This window comes from Apteryx mantelli, chromosome 18, assembly GCF_036417845.1.
Source record: "Apteryx mantelli isolate bAptMan1 chromosome 18, bAptMan1.hap1, whole genome shotgun sequence".
NCBI classification, from domain to species: Eukaryota; Metazoa; Chordata; class Aves; order Apterygiformes; family Apterygidae; genus Apteryx; species Apteryx mantelli.
In genome coordinates, this window is record NC_089995.1 from 4,440,552 (window position 1) to 4,463,917 (window position 23,366).

Consider the following 23,366-nt stretch of genomic DNA (forward strand, 5'->3'; position numbering starts at 1 on the left):
GGGGCATGCTGTGAAAAAAAATACCCCTTTTGAATGGACTTACAGAAGGTCATGACAAACAGCAGGTCACGGTCTGCTGACACGCTGCACGCTCAGAGGTGCTAGCGCAAACTGATAGGACATTGAAAGACCATGGTGTGTTTTAGGCAGAAACTCGCCCTTTTCTGGAAACCGGCAGTTTAAATCTTTCAGGACCCAGCCTTGTGCCACAGCTGGAGCCATTTTGCTTTCAGTTCGGTGCAGACCGCTAGCAAGGAATGACGTGTACGTACGCCCACACGTGGCACGTGCTCACGTGGAAAGCCTTCTTGCTCTTTCGTGGGTCTACCAGGGAGTCAAGGAAAAGCCTCTTGATTAAAACCATTTCATCTTTCACGTGAAAAACCACACGCTGGCCCCTGAAGTCGTGGTGATCAGTCTCACAAAGTCGATCTACAGTATGAATTGCCCCCGTATCTGTGACACACACGCTCCCTTCTCCCCTTTTGGACCCATCGCTGCGAGATCGTCTCTCCCCAGGACATGCAGCCTGTGGATAAGACTAAATTACACTATACAGGAAATATTGAGAAATCCTGTCTTTTTGGTAAGGTGATCCTTTCTAAGCATGAAAACCACACACCCATGATTGATGGAGTGGATACGCTTTCAAACAGTTAAATTATGCAGACAATCCCAAAAGCCAGAGACAGAGCCCATAAATGAGCACGTACAACTGTCTGCAGAGACAAGGGTTAACAATCTTATCTAGGGTCACCAGAAGAAATTCCAAGTAAAACCCACAGCACGCAGATTTCCTGCTTTCTAACCCAATGCCCTATTTATACCTCTCTTTCTTCACAATGCCAGTGACAGCTTTTTCCTCACTTACAGGCATGTTTCCTGCTTTTTGAGTTGTGACTTTCATTTGTAGCTCATTTCCATAACCTCAGAAATATAGTTTCAATGGAAGTGTTAAGTGTACTGATAAATTCTTCTTAAACCTAATTTAAAACTATGGGCCGAGAGAACGGGGGGAATTTACCCAGTATCAGCCAATTGAAAAATTACGCATTTCAAGCCCTTTCCTCGGATACAGCAAGGTTTCTCTCCGACTGATAAGGTACCGCCTTGCTGCTGGTGCGACAAATAACAGCGCCTGTTTCCAAAATACGAAGTTCTTAATACGATGGCAACTAGGCTCATCTGTGCACAGTGGCCTTCGCAGTCGGGAGTCTTAATCACGCAGTACAGCAACTATAACGCTCTCATCAGGTCCGGGCTCTGCCCCAGAGCAGCATCCAAGCAGTCCTCGATGTTAACTTTTCCATCCCTCCGTCTGATTAGCCCGTGCTTCACAAAGACTAACGACGCATTTTTCCATGTGCTGCTTGCACTTAAACCAGGAGAGCAATCCGGTCCTGCTGTCACTGCCGTCACTCCCTCTCTTGCCCCATTAAAAAAGTAAGAGCAAAAGACAGAAGAGTCTCATCCAGTCTGCTCCCCCGCCAGGGCATGAGCATCCTCAAAAACACTGGCTGAATGAGTTGCACTAAATAATTAGGACACATGGGGGGACTAAAAGTAAAGAAAGAACAAAGCACAGATTTGCTGCAAAAATTCTGCTTCGCTGGAGTTAGAAACAAGGCAACAGTTGCCTATTCGGCGACCAGCTGTGTCTGTCACCGAACAAAACAATATGGGCAGGAAGGGAGGCAAGTGGGAACAAAAAAAACAAACAAAACACAAAAATCTTTGTGTGCTTATGCTGGAGTTTGAAGGCCCATCATGGAAAGACACGGTGACCACCTTGAAGCGTACTGGAGTGGAGGGATTCTGGGCAAGGAAGGACCGCAAGGGATGAGGGGCCCAATCTGAACTATGGATGAAATCAAGGAAAGACATTTTTAAATTCCTTAGGAGGAGAAGTATCCAGCTAGGAAACTGTCAGAATACGCCCATCTTCCCGGAGGGGACGCAGGGAGGGAGAAGTCACGGGCTGAGACACTTAGAATAAGATTAAGCAAAGTGCCAGCAAGCATCCTTTAGGAACCAGCTAGTGGCAGCCTCAGCCAGGCTGCCCGCTCTAAGAGGACGTTTTCATTTCCTCTTCCTATCACTAATATTGCACCCAACTCATTTGAAATTACTCGTGGACAGCAGAACAACAAAAGCCACAAGCGCGAGGCCCCTACGCATGTGTGAAGTACCATGTAGTCACACGTCCTCCAGCTGACGTGGGAAGTCCACAGCGAGGGGTGTGAACTCTGCAGCAAGTCAGCTCACCCTTCTTCAAAGGCTTTTGGAGGTTAAAATCCCACATATATTCAAAGCCTGAAGCATCACCAAGACCAAAACAGTGTCATTTCAAAGATTAAGTTGAAAACGTTAATTGGAGGAGAAAGGGAACAGGACCAGATAATAAAGCAACTGTCTCACCATAGTGTAGCTTCTTGCAGGTCCAGCTCTCTTATATTCAAATGCATGCAGCTGTATACCCCATATAAAATATTTGTGCATCCTACATAATTTGGAATCCTAACAAATAACTTGACTTCCATATTTTTTTGTAGCAGCAAATTCCATGAATTTTGCACTGAATAAAAATTTAGCAACCATGGCAGTTGCTAATTTCTGTTCTGTGCTCAGACCAGCCTTTCACTTCCCCATAATGATTTTAAAACATTATCCTGCTGTTCCCTTTTTTCTGTGCCTGGCATTGAAGAGCTCTGCAAACTATTTAAATAGTGCTGCTCTGGAAAAAAAAAAAAAACTGTAAGGGAGAAAAAATTAAATTCAGTCATCACTCTACACTCTGTGAACTGTGAAAGTCTTGGGAACATGAAAAGGTGCTTTCTAAAGGATGTTAAGCATTCAAAAGATTAGACTGCAATGTGCAATTAAATGTGTTCCATAAACCTTTGTCAGAGTACCCAAAACCTTACTTCTGCATGAACTTAAAATCCTCCCACTGGGAGCTCGTTCAAGTGGTTTACTTTAAACCTGTACTTCAGATATTCCATACCTTTCACTTTTATAATTCTTCAACATATGCTAACACTAGCGGAGTTAATAGTAACTGACTAATTTTAAACCCTATGATTACTGGAGCTGATTTATATAGTAGCTTCACTTCACAATACTGTGAATCATGCACGCAGTAATTGCCAAGTTCAATTTTAGCTCTGTCATACTGAAGCATTAGTTTTTATGCCTCAGCTGTTGCCTCCTCCATGCTATAGAGGTAAGTTGATAATGCAGTAGGTTTTGCTGTTAAATATCATAATATTATGATACCCTATGTCAGATTCTTGCAAGCTTTGTGAGCTATGCATCATCTATTAACTAAATACTTTATTAAGGTAGCAGTTTGAAAAGGTTTCTATTCTAATTTAGCTCAGAACACTGAATAGTGAAAAAAATTATAATGTAACAATTTAATTCACCACCAAAACCGACTTGTTGGAAAGAAGCGTTCACCTTCAAAGCTCTGCTGCGGGAGTGGCAAAGGGATGAAACCAAAGTCTTTTCAACCAGTATCTCCAGGCAAGGCCCTCCACCCAGCACCCAGTTCAGCACCCAACATCGCCCCACGTCCAAAGGTACATGCAACTTAAGCGCATGTAAATAGGAAAAAACTGCTGCCCCAGTGCAAAAAATGAATAAAACTAGAAGCCACACTGTGTCAGGACAGGACACCCACAGACAGCGACTGGCTACGCAGCGATGGTACCACCACAGCCCTCCACGAGAGGCTCCTTTGTGCAATGCGAAAAGTGACGATTTTGCACGGGAGCACTGGACAGTTTGCGCCAGGAGACCAGCACAGCTAGATGTGCCGCAACGCTTGCGTGGTGCAGATCTGCAGGACAGCAGTGACCAAGTGTCGCTGGTCTTGCCCACCTCCTCACTGCTGATTGTAAGGATTTTGCCTTTCGCACACGCTTGCCATGGCTAGTAGCCATGAGCATGGGCACCACGGGGAAGAGCTGGCTCTGCCCTCTGTTTCCATCCCGGCAGCACGTACAGCCACGGGGACTTCGGGGCAGAGGAACCCATGTCACGCCCAAGCGCGTTGCGTCTTGACCAAAGCATGGACGTCTCGGGGCAGTCTTCCCGCCTGCGAATGCAGCTGGCAGGGCTTGCATAGCAATAGTGGGACAAGATAAGAGAAAAGCGTGGAGCAGATCAGAGAAACCAGATACCCTTTGCTATTGCAAGATCAGCCTCTGCAGCCCAGAGATGAGAGGCATTTGCAAGAGAAATCCAAATTGCTGCTACTGCCTTTCAGCTGAATCAACATACAAAGCTAGACATTAGCAATAATCTCCTATTAGCGCTTAAATTCACCCATCTCTTGGACTTTATGCTTTAAGATTCTTTTTAGATGAAGTCTGCTCATACTGAATTTAACAAGCGTGCAAACTGGAAATGCCTCCTCTTTCCAGTCACGTATGCAGTTGATGTCCAAGATGATTTTTCTGGCAACATGAACTGAAGTCTACGTACACATACATGCGCTTGGGTGCTACAGACCCTCTCCGACGCCAGCTTGCTTTCAGCACAGCCAGAGCAGGGTACCACGGAGCCTGTGAGCTCATCTCCCATGCCAAGTATCAGAGCAGGCTTCGCGCCATCAAGCGATGCCCAAGCGCAGCCCCAGGGGCGGCAGCCTGGGTACCACCTCTGGGCCAGGTGGGCAGACAGGAGCTATCCTGCATATATCAGCTTTTATTACACACACAGGACAGGCAAATGATTCCTGACACAATCGCCATCAAAATGGATCTTGGTCCCAGCTCTGAAGTTCCCACACTAGATACTCACCAAAATTCAGGTACTCAGTGGTTTCCAGCCCTCCAGTGCTCCAGCTGAAGGGGCACAGATTCTGGCGTGAAAGTGAAGGAGTTTGTTTTTTACCATTCTTCTTTTCCAGTTTTCCAAAAGGAAAAGAATCACAAGAAAACACATTAAAGAGAGAACATCTTGCAAGCCACAGTTGTGCTCTGGCACGGGTCTTAGAGCAGCACCTGCCTGCTCCAGGCCCGGAGGCAGCTGTGTGCCTTCTGCAGCATTTTGTATGAGAAGGCAGGACATTTCAGACAGAAAAAGAAAAAGAGGAAGGAAGAATGTGAAAATTTCACAAAGCGTGTGGTCACTGGGAGGAAGAAATAGGATTCGTGAATTTTTCAAGCAACTCAGCTTGGATGACTCTGGTAAAACCATAAACCACGCGCCTTACACTTCAGGCGAATAGTTCACAAATGAATCGAGCAGAGCGCTCAGGGAACTCAGAGGTGGAACGGGTGCTTAGGCATATGAAGTGCCGTTTTTGCAGTCCACCAGGGATGCCTGACCAGTCCCATTTGCTTTAGAGCCTCTTGTGCAGTAAGTCCCGCTGAAACGCGGGAGCCCGATACAAACTGCCTGTGTCTGCATCAGACTCTGCATAATATAGCTGTAGGATGCTGACAGCGTCTAAATCCCCGGAGACCTTTTGGAGTTAAAGATGAGCTAAATCACACTTCATCATTTACATCACACCTGTACTTTCTTATGATCTCCTAATGATTTCAGAGTGCAAACTCTCCACCGAAGGGAAGGGAGAAACCACAGCCCAGCAGCGATCTCTCCCAGCGTACGACTTTCAGGAATAACGACTTGCCGCACCAGTAGGCCAGCTACGAACAACCCCTCGTGTGAAACACCGAGCGCTCTCAGCGCACACACAGAGCAGGATCACGCTCCTGTCTGGGATAACACACATACCAGCAACCGCAGCAGCAATCCAGCACTGTGCAATCCTGGGAGTCTGCTAAAAAGAGTCTCAGAAAGAAATTCTCTGGTAGCAATAGCAGGGTCCCATTTCAGCTGGAGTCTCTAAACTCTACTGGACTGTGCATAGCTGCAGTAACAGCCCCGTCCCCATTTCTGCAATCTCCCACGTTTAAGCAAAGCCTTGCACCCATATTAGCTACAAATGAAGGCAGCACAGCTCCCCCATCCCCGCTGCTCGTGCAGAGCTGGGACTCTCTGTCGTCACCACTATGCACTTGCCTGCAAAGCGGTCGGGGAAGTTTGCACCCTATAGGCACCTTTGCACCATATAAGCAAGGCTCGGAGCTTACACAGCACTTTCTACAGGGACGTTTTACCGCCAGTAGTTTAGTTACTTCACACCGTCCACCACGAGGCGAACAACGATCTCCGTTTCACATTAGGGCAAGGAGGGACAGAAAAGGTAACTTATCACGCCTGACACAGGAAATCTGTGTCCCAGATAAGACAGCGCAGCGGGCGCTCCCGAGCCCAGATCTGCACCCGGAGCACTTCTGCATGAACTGCCCGTTAGTAAGGCACGTGCAATCCTTCACGGAAAACACCTCCTGTCCACACTCGGGAACTAATCCCTCCACCAGGATCTCTTAGCCATTCCCACCTATGTTTTACAGTTCAAAGATAATGAACTAACTGGGACGTTAAGCTTAAAAGAAAATGTTGACGCCTTTGCGCAAAAAGATCTTGACTTTTCTTTTCAATGCTTTTAATTGCTTTAAAAAGTTTCTAAGCAACTTATTGCTTAGAAAAAAAACAACAAAAACAAAACTTAGTACTTTATGTGAAAGAAGAGAGGCAAGCAGGTGGCCTTGATCACTCAAGTCTCCTACCACAATGTTATGTTACTAAACTGAACATTTACACAGGTCTGAAAATTTGTTTGCAATGGGCACGCAGACAGCAGAGCTACCAGATGTCTTCTCCTAATATTTGCTAAATTACATCATTGTATATTGCTTGAAGACCAACCTGTGCCAAATTTCCAGAGGCCTCAGCACGCTTGCTATTTGTGCATCTGCAGTTTTGGTGAGCCGTCTCTTGGACGTGGTTCGGACTTAGGTGCACAGAAACCTTTCTGCACGCAGTCCTGTGCGTACAAGATGGATTGCTACTCGTGCAAACCATCTCACACAACCGAGAGGTATTTGCACAATTACACACAGACCCAGACTAAGCAGAGGGAGCTTTCCTATTGCATGCTACCGCATACTTGCAAATTTAGGTATGTTTTGGGGGGGGGGGGGGGGAAGACTGCAGGTATAAGTCGCTGCTCTGACAAGAAAATAAAAGATGCTTCACCAAAGCCTATTTACCAATGTGCTGAGGCCACGTTTAAAATGCATCAGCGGCTTGATTTCTTCCTCTGGAGCTTGACTCCTTCCTCCTCCAGTTAGTGCTGCTGACACAAAGGGTCAACGAAACCTGCAGGCTTCCTCGCCACGCTGCCCAGTTAATTCCAGTTTCGAATGTAAGTGCTCTAACCAATTTGCTAGGGTGAGATGCCATTTCTCTTCACCGAGGTGAGCGAAGGGAGGAGGGAAGAAGAGGAGCATAAAGAATTACATCAAGAACCAAATTTTCCAGCTGGCCCCTGGAGACCTGTCTGCGCTGCACATCCTCACATCAAACTGTCAGCTCCCAGCATTCAGTCTGATCGGGGTTTATTTGCTCCAGAGGAGGAATTCATTTCGCACTCAACTAATGCAACCCCGAAGTGCTTTAAAACAATATTCCTCTAATGGAGACATTACAGCAGCCATTATTTCCCTGTTTAGAGTTAAACTAAGCAAATACAGAGGTAACTTTATTTTAAACAAGCTGCCATTGTCACAAAAAAAAATGGATGCTAAATATCCTCCTCCACCGTCTGGGTAAGTTTAACTTCATTCTTTGCTCTTCTTTAAGATGACATACTCATCGGCACACCCCAGCTTGTGCAGCAACATGATGAAGAAACTAGAGGACACTTTAAAACCTTCCGGCTTAATGACAGTGAAGAAAGGTCTTTTTAAATATGTTTCATTTCATTCTTTGCCCTTATTTTCTAGAACAGCATAATTCTAATGACCCACTGAAAATTGTGTTACTTCTATGCTATTTTCAAGTATTAGGTTCTTGAAAGTATCCTAACTAGCTGCGACTTACCATTAGGCTTCATTTTTCCTATCTATCCCATCAGCCTTTAAAATGACCTAGAGTGAATCGTGATTGCTGTTTGTAGCCATATAAACCAAAAACAACTCAAAGGAAGCGAGCAGAACAGCTCTACAGGAGCCACGGTGCAAGCCCGGCCCTCGTCTCCTGTATGCCATGATACTACTTGCTCGGACTCCCTCCGACTTCAGTCCTATTTTACAGAGCTTCTAACTTCAGATTACATTCAAGATAACTGCACCTGGCTCGAGCTCGCATTAACAGCACTCTTTCATGAGAAATAGAGGAGTTATCAAATTATAGAGAGCAAAGAGCTCAGTAGCCGTAGCCAACTTTTGCTGGATTCCCTTAGCAGCTGCAGCATAACTGGCTTTGAAGCACGCACACACACATCAAACATGCACCAGCTGCCTCTTGCACCTCCAGAGTTATCACAAATTTATTGAGTTACTACAAATTCGTACGTTGAGTCCATCATGCTCTGAGGTTCCCCACGCTTCCAAGAGAGGCTTTGCATGAGCATCTTTGATCAAAAAGATTTATAAGCAACTTTATATGCATTCAGGTGATTTTTAAACGTCAGCTTTGCTGAGCGGCAGGAAGTAACCTGCACAGGGGAAGAGCCCTGAACGGGGCGTCTGTCAGCACCCACTCACCACCACCGTGCAGGCTGTCCACTGGGCAGCTACCTGCAAGAGGAGACCTGTCTGCCATGGCCTTGTGACCGTGCCGGCATGGGCTGCGGGCCAGGCTGAACATGTCCTCCTGCACAAGAGCATCTGGACACCCAGGGTTGTCCCAGGCACGTCGCCCAGACACCGCTCCTTCCCGTGCTGTGGGAAGGCAGCCACAGGGCACAGGTTCTTCCTCAGCATCCCCTGTGCTCTTCTGCATCTCCTCAAGATCTTCTGTTCCTCAAGAACTTTTGACTGCATACCAGACAGAGAAGCAGGAATGAAGACTAATAATTTTTCCCACTCCCAGAGACAGTCACTCAGCTCTGTTGCTGCATTTTGTGCCGAATGTCCTCAGAAGTGCTGCAGAGCCATGCTCCTTCCCTGTAGCCCCAGATGGATGCCCAGGAGACAAAATATTCCTGGTGGTGAGTCACAGCAGTGTTCCTTGGCCCAAAAGGAGACACCATGGGGCTTGATGCTCCTTTAAAGCCAGCCTTCCAAAGCTGAGGCACCTTCCAGGCATGCTCTCAGGAGTCCCACCATCCCCATGTCTGTGCCTTTGGATGGGTGCAGATATATTAGAAGGCACCAACAGCTGCCTGAGGCTGCTGAGAAAATCCCCTTTCACTTTAAGACCCAAAACAAGTCTACCACACAAAAAACAGTGGTCAGGACACCAACACAGCATGGGCTGGATCTAGCCCATGAACCCCAACAAATAGCTACACCCATTCCAGTTGAAAAGTGTGGGGCTTGCAGTTTGACAGCACACATTTTTGGCTGAAACTCAAGTCGCACATAAACACTGTGTTCTGCGCACACGGGTCAGTTAATATAGAGCCTGACACAGCTGTGCTGCAGTCGAGGTCAATGGCATTAGGCCAATTCCTCCTAGTCAAGGATCCAGCCCAGTCTTCCTTTAATTCTTTGGCACTGCAGATTAATTGGTTACTGAGACAGGAATAGATGCACAGCTATCTAAGCATTCATCAGCCTTATAAAGGTTAATTCATTAGCCTTTTGGTTCCAGAGACAAATTCTGCCTTCACTTACACCTGTGCAGATTCACAGACTTTGACAAGGTTTGAGATGTAACCTGGGCACATTTTATCAATGAATTCAAATCTTGAGCTAAATCAGAAGGAGAAACAGATTTATCCTAATCCCCTCCAAACATTCATCAGCATCACCTGCCAAGTCAGCAGGATTTAATCTCTTTAATCTCTCATGAACAGTGGAGCAGAGAGCACTTGCTCGTGGTTCACAGGGAGGTTGGTCACACAGCAGTGGTGGTTCTCTTCCTTTTTTTATTCTGCCTGCCAAATCACATTAAGAAGCACTTAGAAATTCATTAAGGTCTCTGCTAAAAGCACTTTCCAGGTAAACAACCACTGCTGTTGCTACAGAGAGAGCATGCATGCTCCAGAGGAGGGTCCACACAACTTGGCATATTAGAACAGCTGTCCAGCCAGCAGCCTCTGTAGAAACATGGTGCTCTCCATGAAAAAGCTCCAGAACCTCTACTCTCATCTGCTGGCTGGAGGGGAGCGCGGGGAGACACAGCAAGTCTTCGCTCCAGACCACGTGCAGAGATGCGGGTGGAGATGCAATGATACATTTTCTGGTCCTGGTGAGAAACCACATACATCACATCCAGCACTGCCACAAACCCAATGATGAGAAACACAGACTCTCCTGTAAAAAATAAGCTTTGATGTGCAGGTACCATGCTCTAGAAGCAGTTTAAATCCCAGCCCAGAGTTACTTTGGAGGGCTATTCATGCTTCCCACTAAAACCATCCACGACAATGGAACAATCAGGGCAGATCCCTCTGGATCAGCTGCTGATGGCTGCTCACCTCCACAAGCTGCTGAGCCAAAGCTGCCCTTGGCACAACGCGCTTCATGTCAGCAGAGTTAGCACAGGGATGAATTTGATCCAGCACATTTTGAAGCAACCCATATTAAGAGTGTTAGCTTGTGATTCTAGGTTTACATAACACCACCAGATGATTTTGGCAGAAACAATTGGTATTAGCAAGGAAAACGAAGCATCAGGAACAAGCCCGCAGAGCAGAGACACCTCTTGCAGCAACCCTCAGGCTGCCAGTTGCTACAGAAGCAACACTTGGACAACAGGGAGAAAGAGGGGAACCTACATGAAGGGAACCGAAACCTGAATTGCAATGAAGATGATCGAAGAACTTAGCTTTCCTATTTTGTCTCCTCACCCCCTCCTGCTCCTCGGACTAAATGTTCTGCTTTATTAACACACTGTAATCAAGTCTGGGCCACATACAAATATTTTGAAGGAAGAGAACAAGGGAAAACTGTCTTGCGCAGGGCTCAAAGACATAACGTCTGAGCAACTCCTGCTGAGCAGCCTTTGGCCCTGCTGACATGAGTTGAGTTCAGCAACAGTCAGGCAAGAACCCAGATGCGCTAATCGCTTTGGCTAACCAGGCACTCCAAGCCAGGCTTTGTCGCCACATCGGGCTAAAGAGGGACAACTACAGCAGTTGTGCTCGGAAACATTAAATATGCAATTGCACAGACTTCTCTTCATGTTGTTATTTCCAAGCCAATTCAGCCGGGATGTTGCTCGATTGGCAGAATGGGAGATTGCATTTAAGCTCCAGAATAAACACAGCAGAAACCCCAAAGAAAGTTCAATCTCTCCCTTGGCCTCTCTGGTGGCTCCAGCTCTGACAAAGGTGATGAGCACCACCAGTTTCACGTGCCCCATCTGATCCCAGTCGCAATGTGTACACCTGTACTCAGAGAGCAGGACTGGAACCACCAGCCCTATTTCACAGCATCTGAGGACACCTGATCCCCTCAGCTCTCTGACCTGATAGTCTAGTGATGGGAAGATCCGTAACAGCACCTAAGAAATCCCCAGGCCACACAGCCTTCCTGTTACAACTGTGCTAAGCCTGGAGACAGCCTGCTCGAGACATTTCTTTGCCAAGAGAGGATCCTTTCCAAGCTGGCACTGTCCCCATCCTCATGGCACATCAACAACCAACACACACTAAAGCTCTAGATCTAGGAGCTCACTCTTCCCGTCTTTGAGGCACGATCAGTCAAAGACAGCCCTATAAGGCCTTTCCCAAAATGCTGTCCAAGATTTTCCAACTTAGGAGGCAAATGAAAAGCCCTAACAGAGCTTCAGAACTTCGTAAGACAATTTCAGAAGACAAGTGGATGCTGAAACCCACACCTCCCAGATAATTAATTTAGAGCAGTGCTTTCCAGCAGACAGAAACTGGATCTATGGTTTAAAAGGCAGCTCGTGGAGGACAGTTCTGAATACAAGGCCTTTAAATGAATCAAACTGATCCAAATCAGAAATAAGTTTCCATGATAAACCTGGATTTGTCTGTTCTGCAAGGATATTTTGATACTGACAACCTCATCTTTACATTTATATTTCCAACAATTCAAGACTGAGTGTCTGCTCTAGGGGCTTATAGAAGACCCTAACAGAACTATATTTCAACTTGAGGGTGCTCTTCTATATCACTTTTGCTTGGTGTGCACTAGTGTGAACCTTACATTCAGGAACTTGCCTGCTGGATACTACCAACAGCAAAATAAGAATTAGGCTTTCGGTTCAGCTGAACATACCTGGCATGTTAAAAAGGGACTTAGTGCGACTCCAGCAGAGTCTGCAGCCTAGGAACAGGGAAGCTGCATGGTTGGAGTAGCATCACGCTGCCATGGAAGGCAAAGGAAAGCTGCAAGAGTTGCAGATGCTGGTAATTTTGGACTAGGCTGCTCTTGTTTCTAGCTCTACTCTAATTTCCTCTCAAACTTTCACACTGTGACCCTTCCAGCCAAAACAATAAAATAAATGAAACCCTGTGCTGTAATATGAATAGTAACACACTTAGGGAAAGGATCCCTGAGCCAACTCTGAAGTCTGAAATCTGGATCCCTGCTCCTACAGGATGTGTTTCTAAATCTCATTGCTTGGAAAACACGCAGTATTCACTGAGGCATTTTGCATTTTATTAATTCTAACTAAATGTCTTTATATTACTAACTTCCTAGTTAGCATTTGATTGCAGCCATCACCACTGAGACTTGCACTGTACTGGAACTGCAAATCTGAGGCTCTTAATTGGTATGGACTGTATATTGATATTTTCTTTCCTGCTTTCTCAGTCCTAGAGAGTGCCATTGGAATCATTTTAGATACAAATGGTGAAATCTCCATACCAAGCTGTATCCAGATAAAGCAGAAATACAACGCCACAGGTAGAGCAGGAACACAATCACCTCCCATTTGTGAGATACTTTCCCCAAATCCCCACCAAAGAAGGGGACGTTTTGTCCTTCCAGGGCCTCACTAAGGCCCCCTTCATATCCAAAGGCAGTTGCAGAATTGAGCCAAAGGTTTTAAACACGCTGAAAAAAAAAGTTTACTTCCAGCAGGGGCTAACATAACAAGGAAGAGATCTGGTTCAAATGACCCTAAGTTGGATCTAACTTCAAAGTTAGAACCAGACACATCCAGAGGTCACTTCCAACCTAAGTTATTCTACGATTTTAGACACATATCTGTTTCAGTTGGGCTTCCACACAGATTTTGGTACTCCACTTCCACAGATGACTGAATTTGCATATTATTATTATCCCTACCAGGGGTCTGTCCTCCCCTGAAAAGGTCACGCAACTACATCTCAACCACCTAACTTACAGGGTTGCAAGCTTACAAAGCTAAAAAGACCATGTCAGTAATATTTCCCCCCCCTTCAAAGCTGAACTCTTAAGCCAAAACCTGCTTTAAAATAATTTTCAAAAGCCTCCACTCTGGCCTGATTTAAATCAAATAGTTAAATACTCCACACGTACAATTTGGCACAGCCACAGCAGAACTATCTGGTTTGCAAACAGACGGCCACCCACAATTAATTTGCCACCTTGACACAGAAATTCAGGTTGTCAATTAATTAAAAAAACATGCCCCTAGTCTTCAGTTCACTTTACGACCTGCAGTCTTTCCTTCTGGGCAGACTCCTTATCTCAAGAGGGGAGGGGGGGAAAAAAGTACCACCTTACAGTGAAAACATGACTTTGGTTTTCTTGGCATCTAATAAGTGTTGTTCTCAGCTTTAACAGATTTATCAGGTTTAAAACCAACATGTTGCCAACATCCGTCTGGGGTAAAGGAGACCAGACCATAACTCCAGCGCCGGTTCCTAAATATACAGAGATTGAAGCCCGAGTGACCTCACTGTCTGGCTACACAGTTAGATCCATGCCTCTTGCTGGAAGGTTTTTCTTCTGCTTTCAAGGGCTGTTTGATCTTCAATCAACAATGCTTATCAGCAGTAAAGTCTGCCAGCCAGTCCCAGAAGTTTGATATTTTTAACAGCACATTCTTCTTCTCCTTTTAATGCTATTTAGAGATGAGATAATGCATCGGGGGGGGGAAGAAAAAGTTGCCTCCCCGAGTTTAACACTGACAAACAGAATAGGATCCTATCAGGAGAAACAAATATTTCCTAGTGCTGCACCAAGCCACAGCTTCTGTGGTTCATGTTTTTCCCCCCCTGCTCAGTATTTCTGCTTTTTCTTCTTCAAGTGACATCCACATGCCTTTTGCACCCAGCCCACATGCTGAGACAGACCAAGATAATTAAATTAAATACTTTTCCATACCTAGGTCTTCCATTCAAAGAATTTCTTTAAAGTTTTTATAAAATGAAAAGCACTTCCACACTGTCAAAAGTTTCTTTCCTTCCAGTTAAGGACTCCAGGGTACCTTGCCCCTCTTCCGAGGGTAGGGACTAGTCTCGGAGAATAAGCCATCCTTCGGCAGCACACGTCACCCTCTCCCAGGGCTGCACCACCCGCAGCTCCCAGGCAAAGACCAGGCGTGGGCAGCCCTGGGAGCATCTTCCCCGCGGCTATAGAGGGAAAGAGATGGTGGAGGTGGAACAAGAAGAGGGAGAAAGGAGCTCAGCCTACACCCAGCAGGCCTCAGCCTTTCTGCTACAACTGATAACCAAAACACCAAACTGACACCATTTGCTGCTGCATGCACGAACAGCAAGCAGCAATACGAGCCCTACAGAGGAACCAGCACAATTCGAGGCCATGTTCTCCATCCCCATCACCTGCCCAGTCTCCTCACCCACCCAGCATTGTCCTCCTTCACACTGCAATGTCGGATTTCAGAGTTTTCAGATGGTTTAACATCTTGTAATGAGACATTCAGTACTACCACCTTCCCAAGGAGCAGGAGGAGATGGTCAGGAAAACAAACGGTTAGGTCCATCAGGTTGGAAAGCTGATCCTCCTTCATAGCTGGCAACGTCGAGATCCACGTTTCCAGAAGAGACGAGCCCTTCAGGGTGCTCAGGCTCTGGATACATCTCTCCAGAGACCAGGTCTCCTCAAATAGACGCTCAGTGGTCAGGAGAGCTTGAATTGTTCACAGAAATAACACCCCCAAATGCCTGAGGTCCCCCCAGATGAGCTGTCACTTCTGGAAGCAGAGGACTAAGACTCAGTTCGCACAGAGAGCAAGTGGCAGAGCCACAATGCAATCCTCATCTTTTGGCCCTGACCACAAGCACACGAGAAGGTCCAGGCTGCACCCCGACAACACAAACCGGGCAAAAAAGGTGCTGATTTTCCCTACAGATGAGAGGCGAGAGGAGCGCTGCGCATGGAGGCAGCCAGCGAAGACAGGGACAGAGCCTCCCTGATGAATCCCAGCAGCAACGGAAAGCCTGAGTCATCGGTAGGTTTTGTGGGAAGAAAACCTGCTAACATGCTCGAGCTAATCAGCTAACGGAGCCCTCATCACTCCCCAGCGACCTCCCACAGCAGCGGAGGTGGAGCGGGACCCGCCGGCACGGGCAGCCCATTCCCACCGAGGTCCGGGGAAGTTGGGTTTTACCGCACGTGCCTCCGCAAAATAGGGCCCGATAGTGCCGCCGCAATTTCCTGGCTCTCGGGAGGTTACGAGGTCCTCGGGAACACAGGAAGATCGCACCATGAGAACAAGAGGCTGGGTGCTCAAAGCAATAGAGAAAATCTACATTTTACTTCAACCGCTCGTGCAATCTGGCCTTCTGCGACCACACTATGATTAGAGGTCAAAAACCTGCCTCGGACTAAGAGTCACCTGATTTCCTCAGATAAGGTTCCTCAGAAGCAGCGCACAGTAACCAGCATAAACCAATTTTCAAGTAATCTTTCCATAATAACAATTACTGGTACAGGGCCCTAATTTAACACTTACCCAACAGATGCATTGGCCATAAAGCTGAATGGAAATCGCAGAGTCGTCAGGAAGAGATTTAATTATATCTGCAGAGGTCAACCAATCTATGCAAAAGATTACGGCGAAGGAGAGATATTCTGTGGCATAATGCAAAGATTTAGCCTGCAGGCGCCGCAGCAGCCAATTCCATTTTTCAAAGAGGAGATGGCATCCATCAGAACAAAACCACCAGAAGGAAACAATAGATAGAGGGGGATGCACATGATTAAAATATTTAAACCTGGCCGTATAAGTGCGAAAGCAGGCAATTTAACACCGTTCTCAATCACATCCTTTTGAGCGGTTTGATTATTGCTTGTTTCAGCTTAAGTTTTGTTGCAACATTTCCCCCCTCCCTGCTGCAACTGAACTACACGTCCCCAAGTATAAGCTTTAATTGTATAAAAACGTGCGTGTAAAATCACAAAGGTGGAACATTAGAGCTCAAACCTCCAATTAGAAGTTAATGGCATCAAAGCTGGAATCATGATAACACTTTGCCCAGACTTCAGAAATGCAAAATAAAACATAAAGAAGAGACTGAGAACGCGCTACGCAACAGCTTCAAACAGAAGCCTCATCGCCACTGGACGGAAAATTGTCTAGGCAAACACATTAGCAGCACAATAACTTATTTTTAATGTAGAGCTGTTAGGAAAACACAATTATATGCTTCACTTATACTGAAAGATATAACCCAACTTATGGTAAAAGCATTTGGAGCTCGTTTCGTAAGAAAAGGGATGAGCGCAAAGGTAGTAGGGAAGAACGCTGCCCCTGAACGGGGTGACGCTCCCCACTGCAGCGGGTTTCCAGCCAGCGAGCCGGCGCGCAGAAGCAGAGCCGTCCTCTCCGCACACCCCTGCACAGATGAGCGCAGAGACGGAAGTAATGCAAAGGCAGAAGGTAAAGGGAGGGGTTTTTTTTCAAAACACCGCAGAAAAACCATAATGATGCCAACAACCGCGACAAGAGAAACCAGCATCACCCATTGTCAATTCACAACCAGCAAGAGCAGGGCCCTGAAAGAGCATCGCGCGGGCCATCAGTGCCCTCTGCCCTAGTAACCACCGCCGGAGCGAGCAGCGGTCCCGTGCGCTACACTTTTTAACTATGGGATGCTCCATTACGAGGACAACACAAAATATAATTTATCAACAGAAATGATTTTTTCCCCATTATGGGTGCATAAAACTCATTCCGATGTCTGTTACAAGCTCAGAGGTACAGAATAATCCCGGAGCTGTTAATGGATTTACTCCATCGTTATGACAGTATAGCGCACAATAGGCTTCGGCCCAGTGATTTAAAGGCCAACATTTATAATTGATTTATTTATGATGCTTCAAATCAAAGAAGCTTGCAAGATTTCGATCCTTCCTTTTTTGGCCTCTTGGTGCTACAAGTGCATAGGACTTTCATGGATCAGGCCTTCAACAGGGTTATTCAAAACTGGCCCTTACAAACACGTTGTTATAGACAAGTCAGCCTGGCCTTCAAAGTATCTCTATTATTCCAAAAGAAATCAGATTAAAAGCCTTCCCTCCGCACATACAGGGAGAACAACAGTTTCTATGAATGGACGGGCATTCATATTCAGGTCTGGATCTCCGACTTAATAAAGCCCAAGGCAAAAAAATCAAACTTCAAACACCTTCTACAGGGCAAACCAAAGACCGCTCTGGAGAAAGCAGGGTTGTCCCCCTGAGGAGCTCAAACACTTTATGAGGAAACTGTTGCCCATACTGGGGGCATAAATCAACATTTGCAAATCAACAGGAGCTGCCTGCCAAATGAGAATAAAATGGACCTCAAATTAAAAATTTGCTGGACTTTGTTTCCCATCCAGTATCCTCTATCTCCAAAGAAAGATTTATGTCACTTCAAAACAGAACTGGCTTAGAAAGTAAAAAGGAAAATAAAGTATTTTATCTTCCAGAACGGCAAAGCAATTCTGGAACACTGAAAAAGGGCCAGTATTTATCACTGCAGTTTACAATGTATGGTAAAAGTCAAAACAAAACAGAATGTTCCATAAGACTGTGTTCATTAGATGGACCCTGGCTTACACCAGCAGGTCAGATGCCATTTCTGCAGAGTTCTTAAAAGAAGAAGGGAGCCTGGGCTGCAAATTAATACTCATCTCATGACTAGCAGATTTTAATTATCCATAATTTATGATGGCGTATTGGCAAAATAGGTTTTGTCAATTTGTCAGCCTCAAAGGCAAGATACAGAGTGTATCTGAAGATGCAAAGTAACAGAGCCCTATTAGAAAGATTTGGGACACCAGCTTCAACAGTGCTGTGGGCTACCACAGAAGTGCTACAGGGTTAACAGCTTTCCCTGATGCGGGCACGTAACTCCCGTTAACAGCGGGAGAGGCGGGAGGTCCCCAAGGACCACAGGCCTTCCCAGGGTCACAGATGCATGCTTCCTCCACCAGGAATTCACTGTTCCCAGGCTGGGTCCTTCCCTTCCTCCCCACCAGTCATTGCCCTAAGTGGAAATCTGCGATCACCCCGACCAAGTATCAAAACACCAAAAATTATATATTTATAATATTTTATATTTAAATTTGTTCCTGCAGGAAAAATATAGAGATGTTAATTCACTATCAAAAGTTCCCCCCTAGGGACAAGGAAGCGGGGCACTGCTACATCGCTTCTTGGGCATCACAAGCTGACAGCACTGTATATACCGCGTGACACCCCGGAGAGCGGGACACTACGCTTCGGCAGGATTCCCGGCATATACCTCCCCTTCAAAAGCAATTTTGCCTGTGCTAAGAATGAAAAACTCCCTCCCATGCTTCGTGGGCCCTCAAATAACGTAAGGATCTGCGAACATCCTTCCGTGCCGATAATTCAGCTAACAAAACAGAAACCTTCACTAAAGCACTGCTAAGGGCAGGATGAGTCCCCAGGTTAGAAAACTGCATTTTTTTCTCCCATGGCTTACTTATGGTGGAACGCAAGTGCAACGAGTCTCCTTAGAGATTTATATGAACCTAAGGGAGGGGGAAAAAAAAAAAATCGGATGGTCTCCATCCCGTATCATCTCCAAGCTGCCGGGGAGCATCGGCCTGCGAGCAGCGGCTCCCCGGGCACCCAGAGGTTTGGGGTTTGCTCCTCTTCACAACCACCCAGCCTCAGGCAGGCCAAGCAGCCCAGCCCGGGGGTCACCCGTCACAGCCCGAGTTATTCTGGGTGCTGGGGAGTCCATCTTCCTCTGCCAAGATCCTCCGAAGGCCTCACCGCCGCGCAAAACCTCCTCACAGGCGGTGGTCAGCAGATGAGGAGGCTCCTCTCCCCCTGCGCATGGGGTGGTGGGACCCCTTTCTCCGCCTGCGGGTTCGCAGCCCCTCGCTTGTGCCCCGTCCCTCCCAGCGGCTCCCGTGGCACGGCCTGCCCGCCGGCCGGCTCCAAACCCGGCAGGCGCCGGCATGTCCCCACGAGGAGCCCGGCACAGCACCCCGAGCCTCCTCGCCGAGAGGTCAGACCCGATTCCTAGAAACCACCCTGGGTTCCCCCCTCACACACACATTTTCCTTTGCGAAATGGAAATGCTGGTGCACAACTGGCACCTCAGCAGCTGCAAGGAGAAACCGGGGCTCCCCGCAGGGCGCCGATGAGATCGGGGACCTCGCGACGACGACGGCGGCGCGTGCAGCGAGGGCACAAGCCAACCGCGTGAGCGTGCCAGGACGCTTTGGGCCGCGGAGCGTCTCCTCGGCGAGCGCCCGGCGGCTCCGCTGTATCGTCAGGCACGCTCGCCGGTGATCACGCGTTACCGACTTCGAGGGCAAAAGAAAAGCCCACGGCTGAGCAAGCAAGAGCACGGTGTGCGAGCGCTCCCCAGCTCGGCCCCCACGGGCCTCTGCTCCCGCGGCCCCCAGACACGCAACAAGGCACCCGACAAGCGGCAAGCCTGCCAGCTCTCCTCGGGCCCCCCCAAAAACCGAAGTGCCTCCAGGGTACCCACAAACTGCACTGCGAGAACTTCAGCTTTTTCCACCTCGTCCTACCCTTCCCCAGGGCTTTTGGAAGTGGAAGCACCTAGAGGCAGACGCTGGCATCACCTGTCGCTTGGCCGAGTTGCCAGCGCTGACCAGGATCGAAGGGGTGGGGGACCTGCGTGAGTTTTCAGAGTTTCACAGGAGAAGGGTCTCCTGGCTCGGGGGAAGCGTGTGCTTAGACGGCTCCCGCTGGTGCATGCTCGAGAAGGTCCTAGGTAACAACAGCACACTAGTAGCGATCCTCAGCCACACGCCAGCCTGCGAAGGCCAAAGAAGTTCTCCAAAAGCAAAGGCACCAGATGATCCCCACTGCTGCCTCCTCCTCTGCACCCGGACATATTTTGACACTGCAGGTCGCAACATTACCACAACCAAGTCAACCTATTTTATATCTGGCTTCATTCCAGCAGCCTCATCTCACAGACAAATTTGCACCGCTCTGCATAAGCGAGTGACATTTGATAACTCAGAAAGAAAGAAAAAAAAAAATTCCTGAATATCAGAAAAGGGTAAGTCATTTCCTTTCTTCCTCTTGCTGTCTTAAGATCTTCCGTAGCAGTGACAACAGCAGCATCTGGTGGCAGTGGTCAGTACCTTGTACGCTCCTCTAGTGTCCCATCCTCCCGCGCCCGCACCCGAGCTAGAAACACATCACTTATTTCGCTGCGCCGCGTTCTTCAGACACACGGAAGAGACGGCTCCTCCGGCCCCGCTCGCAGCGCGCCGCGCTCCTCTTGCCAGATGCGTAACAAGTAGCCTGCGATCAATCGCAACAGCCTAATCCGGGACTAATCTCCGGGATTCAGGCCATGGATGACCTCACAGGAATGGGGGCCGGGGCCCCCGCGGGAGGTGCAGGTACACCGGCACGGCACGGCGCCTGCCACCAGGCCCCTGCTCCCGAGCCGGCGCGGCAGGAGCCCAGCGCTGCCGCCACGGAGAGGCGAGCGCTTCCCCGGCTGCAGCACTGGACACCCGACTCCGAGCCAAAAAAAAAAAAAAAAAAGACTCCAAGATAAACTAGCTCATATTAATTGCTAAAAACTTCTTGGTACTATCAAGTTACTGCAACCAGCAGGATTTGGGGGTTGCCACAATTCTCCGTGGCATCGTGTGCTCCTGGACTTTAAGCTCTTGCACAGTTTATCAACTGACGTCTCAGCAGCGTGGATAATCTGCTCCCAGGTGGCTCAGCTCTCGTTCGTTAATATTTTAAGAGCATATTCAGTATTTTAAGAGCAGCAGCAATGTTAATAAAACAACTTGAAACTAGCAGGACAGGGATACAGAACAAATTGTTCCAATTTGAACGGTTTCCTTTTAAGACAACCAGGCATCACAAAATGAACGGTAACTACTAGATTTGCTACAACTTAATAAAGAGATATAAATAAACCAAGTGACAGGGAATAGTTAAACATGTATAACCGATCAAAATTAATTTGCTACATCTGCGAAGCCATGCAGCTTCCCTTCTGTTTGTTTTTAAACAGAGTTTGATCCCGAAGTATTACAACAGCAAGACAAGCCGACGGCACCCTCAGCTGCAGCCCCAAAGCAGGAGAGCCTTTTCTCCCTTTATTAACTTTTTAAATGTAATTGCCAGAATTGGGCCCGCCAGGACCCAGCCACGGTCATATCTCCGAGCATAACGTGGCGATTTTCCCTCCCTCTAAAAGGCTCTGCTTCCTCTTGCTTTGTTGCTGAAACATCAGCGCTATTTGCCTGACCGTGAAGCAGGTGATACTTGCAGAGAAGTATTTCTCCCTGAAGTACAGCATCTATCTCCTTCGCTTCTGCTTCGCTCAGACGAAGGACGTTTCCTCAAACACCTCCGTCACCCCGCGCATCCCTCTCTCCTTGCAAAAAAAGGGTGTTTTTCCTCGCAGCTGCAGCGAGCGGGCAATCGAGGTGAGGAAGCTTTCCGCGCTGTGCCGTAGTTCTTCGGAAACGCACAAAACCTGGCTCTGCGTGCGGTACTTAAGAGAAGTAACTGCGTCGCGGGGTGCGAAGGCAGCGGGGTACTGACACGCGAGGGGCAGAGCCCGCTGCCCCCGGCCGGGGACCGGCGGCCCCAGCGCAGCAGCTCCGCGCCGCAGCAGCGGCACCGCCTTGCCAGGAAGGGGGAAAGAAAACAAGGGGAAAAGAGAAAAGTGCCCGACAACAACACCACCACCACCACACGCGTAAATCGCTTCAGGCGAAACACTCCAGTAGGAAAAATATTAAATAAAGAAATCCAAAAAAAAAACCCAAAACAATCCTCCAAAGACACATACTCACCCTGGAGCGTTTCTCTCCTGGTCTGCACCTTTTCCGACCTGAACCACTGCCAAGCCCAGAAGAGCGGCACTTCAGACCCGGCCGCCTCCTGACCCCGGCGGCTCCCCTGCCCTCCCCTCGCCCTGCCGGCGCGGCGGGCCGGGCCGGGCAGCGCGACCGGGCCGGGCCGGGCCGGGGGGAGCCGGGCGGGGGAGCGCGGCGGGGCCGGAGCGGCGGCCGGGCCGGGCCGGGCCCCGCTGCAGGCGGCGCGGCCCCGACGGCGCCCGCCGCGCCGCTCCCACGCCACTTTCAAAATTCCCTCCCGCAGGATCGCGGGGTGCCGGCGCCGTTAACACTTTCCTCCCACCCGCGGCGAAGTTTGACGCGCTCCGTGGGACGCGCAGGGGCTCAGCCCGAGCCGGGCCGGGCCGGGCCGGAGCCCCCCCACCGCGCCGCGCCGTTACCTTGTTGCAGTGATAATAATCCAGGGGGCCGAGGCAAGTGGGGTCGGCGCCGGGCAGGGAGCCCACGGCCGTGGGGGCGGAGGGGTAAAACCTAACGTCCATGCCGGGGCTGCGGGCGGCGGCAGGCGGGGGCTCCAGCGGGCATGGACCCGGCTGCGGCGGCGGCGGTGCCTCTGGCGCGGGGCGGGCGGCGCGGGGAGAGGGGCGGGGAGAGGGCGGGCGGCGCGGGGGGGCGGCGGCGGCGGCCCCGGCCCGCCCCGCTCCGCGCCGCCCCGCTCCGCTCCGCCGGGGCCGCTATTGTTCGCGGCGGCGGCGGCGGCGGCTGCCCCCGGCGGCCGGGCCCGGGCCGCCCCCGCGGAGGGCGCGAGGCCGGAGCCCCCCGGCCCTCGAGGGAGCCGAGCCGCGACGCCGCCGGGAAGAGGGAGGCCGAGGCCGCTCGGGCCGGGGCACGGGCGCCCTCCGGGGCCTCTGCCCGCAGCCGGGAGGGAGGGAAGGAGGCCGCGACGGCTTCCTCGTGCTCGGCCTTCCCACGGGGCAGGTCCAGCTCCCGGCCTCACCTCCGTGCCCCCAACACCCCCTTGCGTCCCTCTCCCCAGCCCTCACCCAAAGGCCCTGCCCAGTTTCGCTTTCCTCCAGCCCCAGCCCGTGAAAAGATGTCAAGTCTCTTCTTGTTTCTCTGCACGGACTCTGAT

At 49.1% G+C, this 23,366-nt stretch overlaps 1 protein-coding gene across 6 annotated transcripts in view; it reads right to left on the reverse strand.

Moving 5' to 3' along the window:
* Positions 1-22,840, reverse strand: part of TOX2 (TOX high mobility group box family member 2) — a 168,647-nt gene extending 145,807 nt beyond the window's left edge. For 4 of the 6 annotated variants that reach the window (XM_067307852.1, XM_067307848.1, XM_067307847.1 and 1 more), the window contains exon 1: positions 22,675-22,840. In XM_067307852.1, coding sequence (XP_067163953.1) covers positions 22,675-22,776 — 102 coding nt within the window. In that variant the 5' untranslated portion in view covers positions 22,777-22,840. Of the gene's footprint in view, positions 1-20,603; positions 20,617-22,231; positions 22,261-22,674 lie in introns of those variants that run through there. The other 2 variants (XM_067307849.1, XM_067307850.1) reach the window with 2 other exon arrangements.
* Positions 22,841-23,366: the final 526 nt, after the last annotated feature.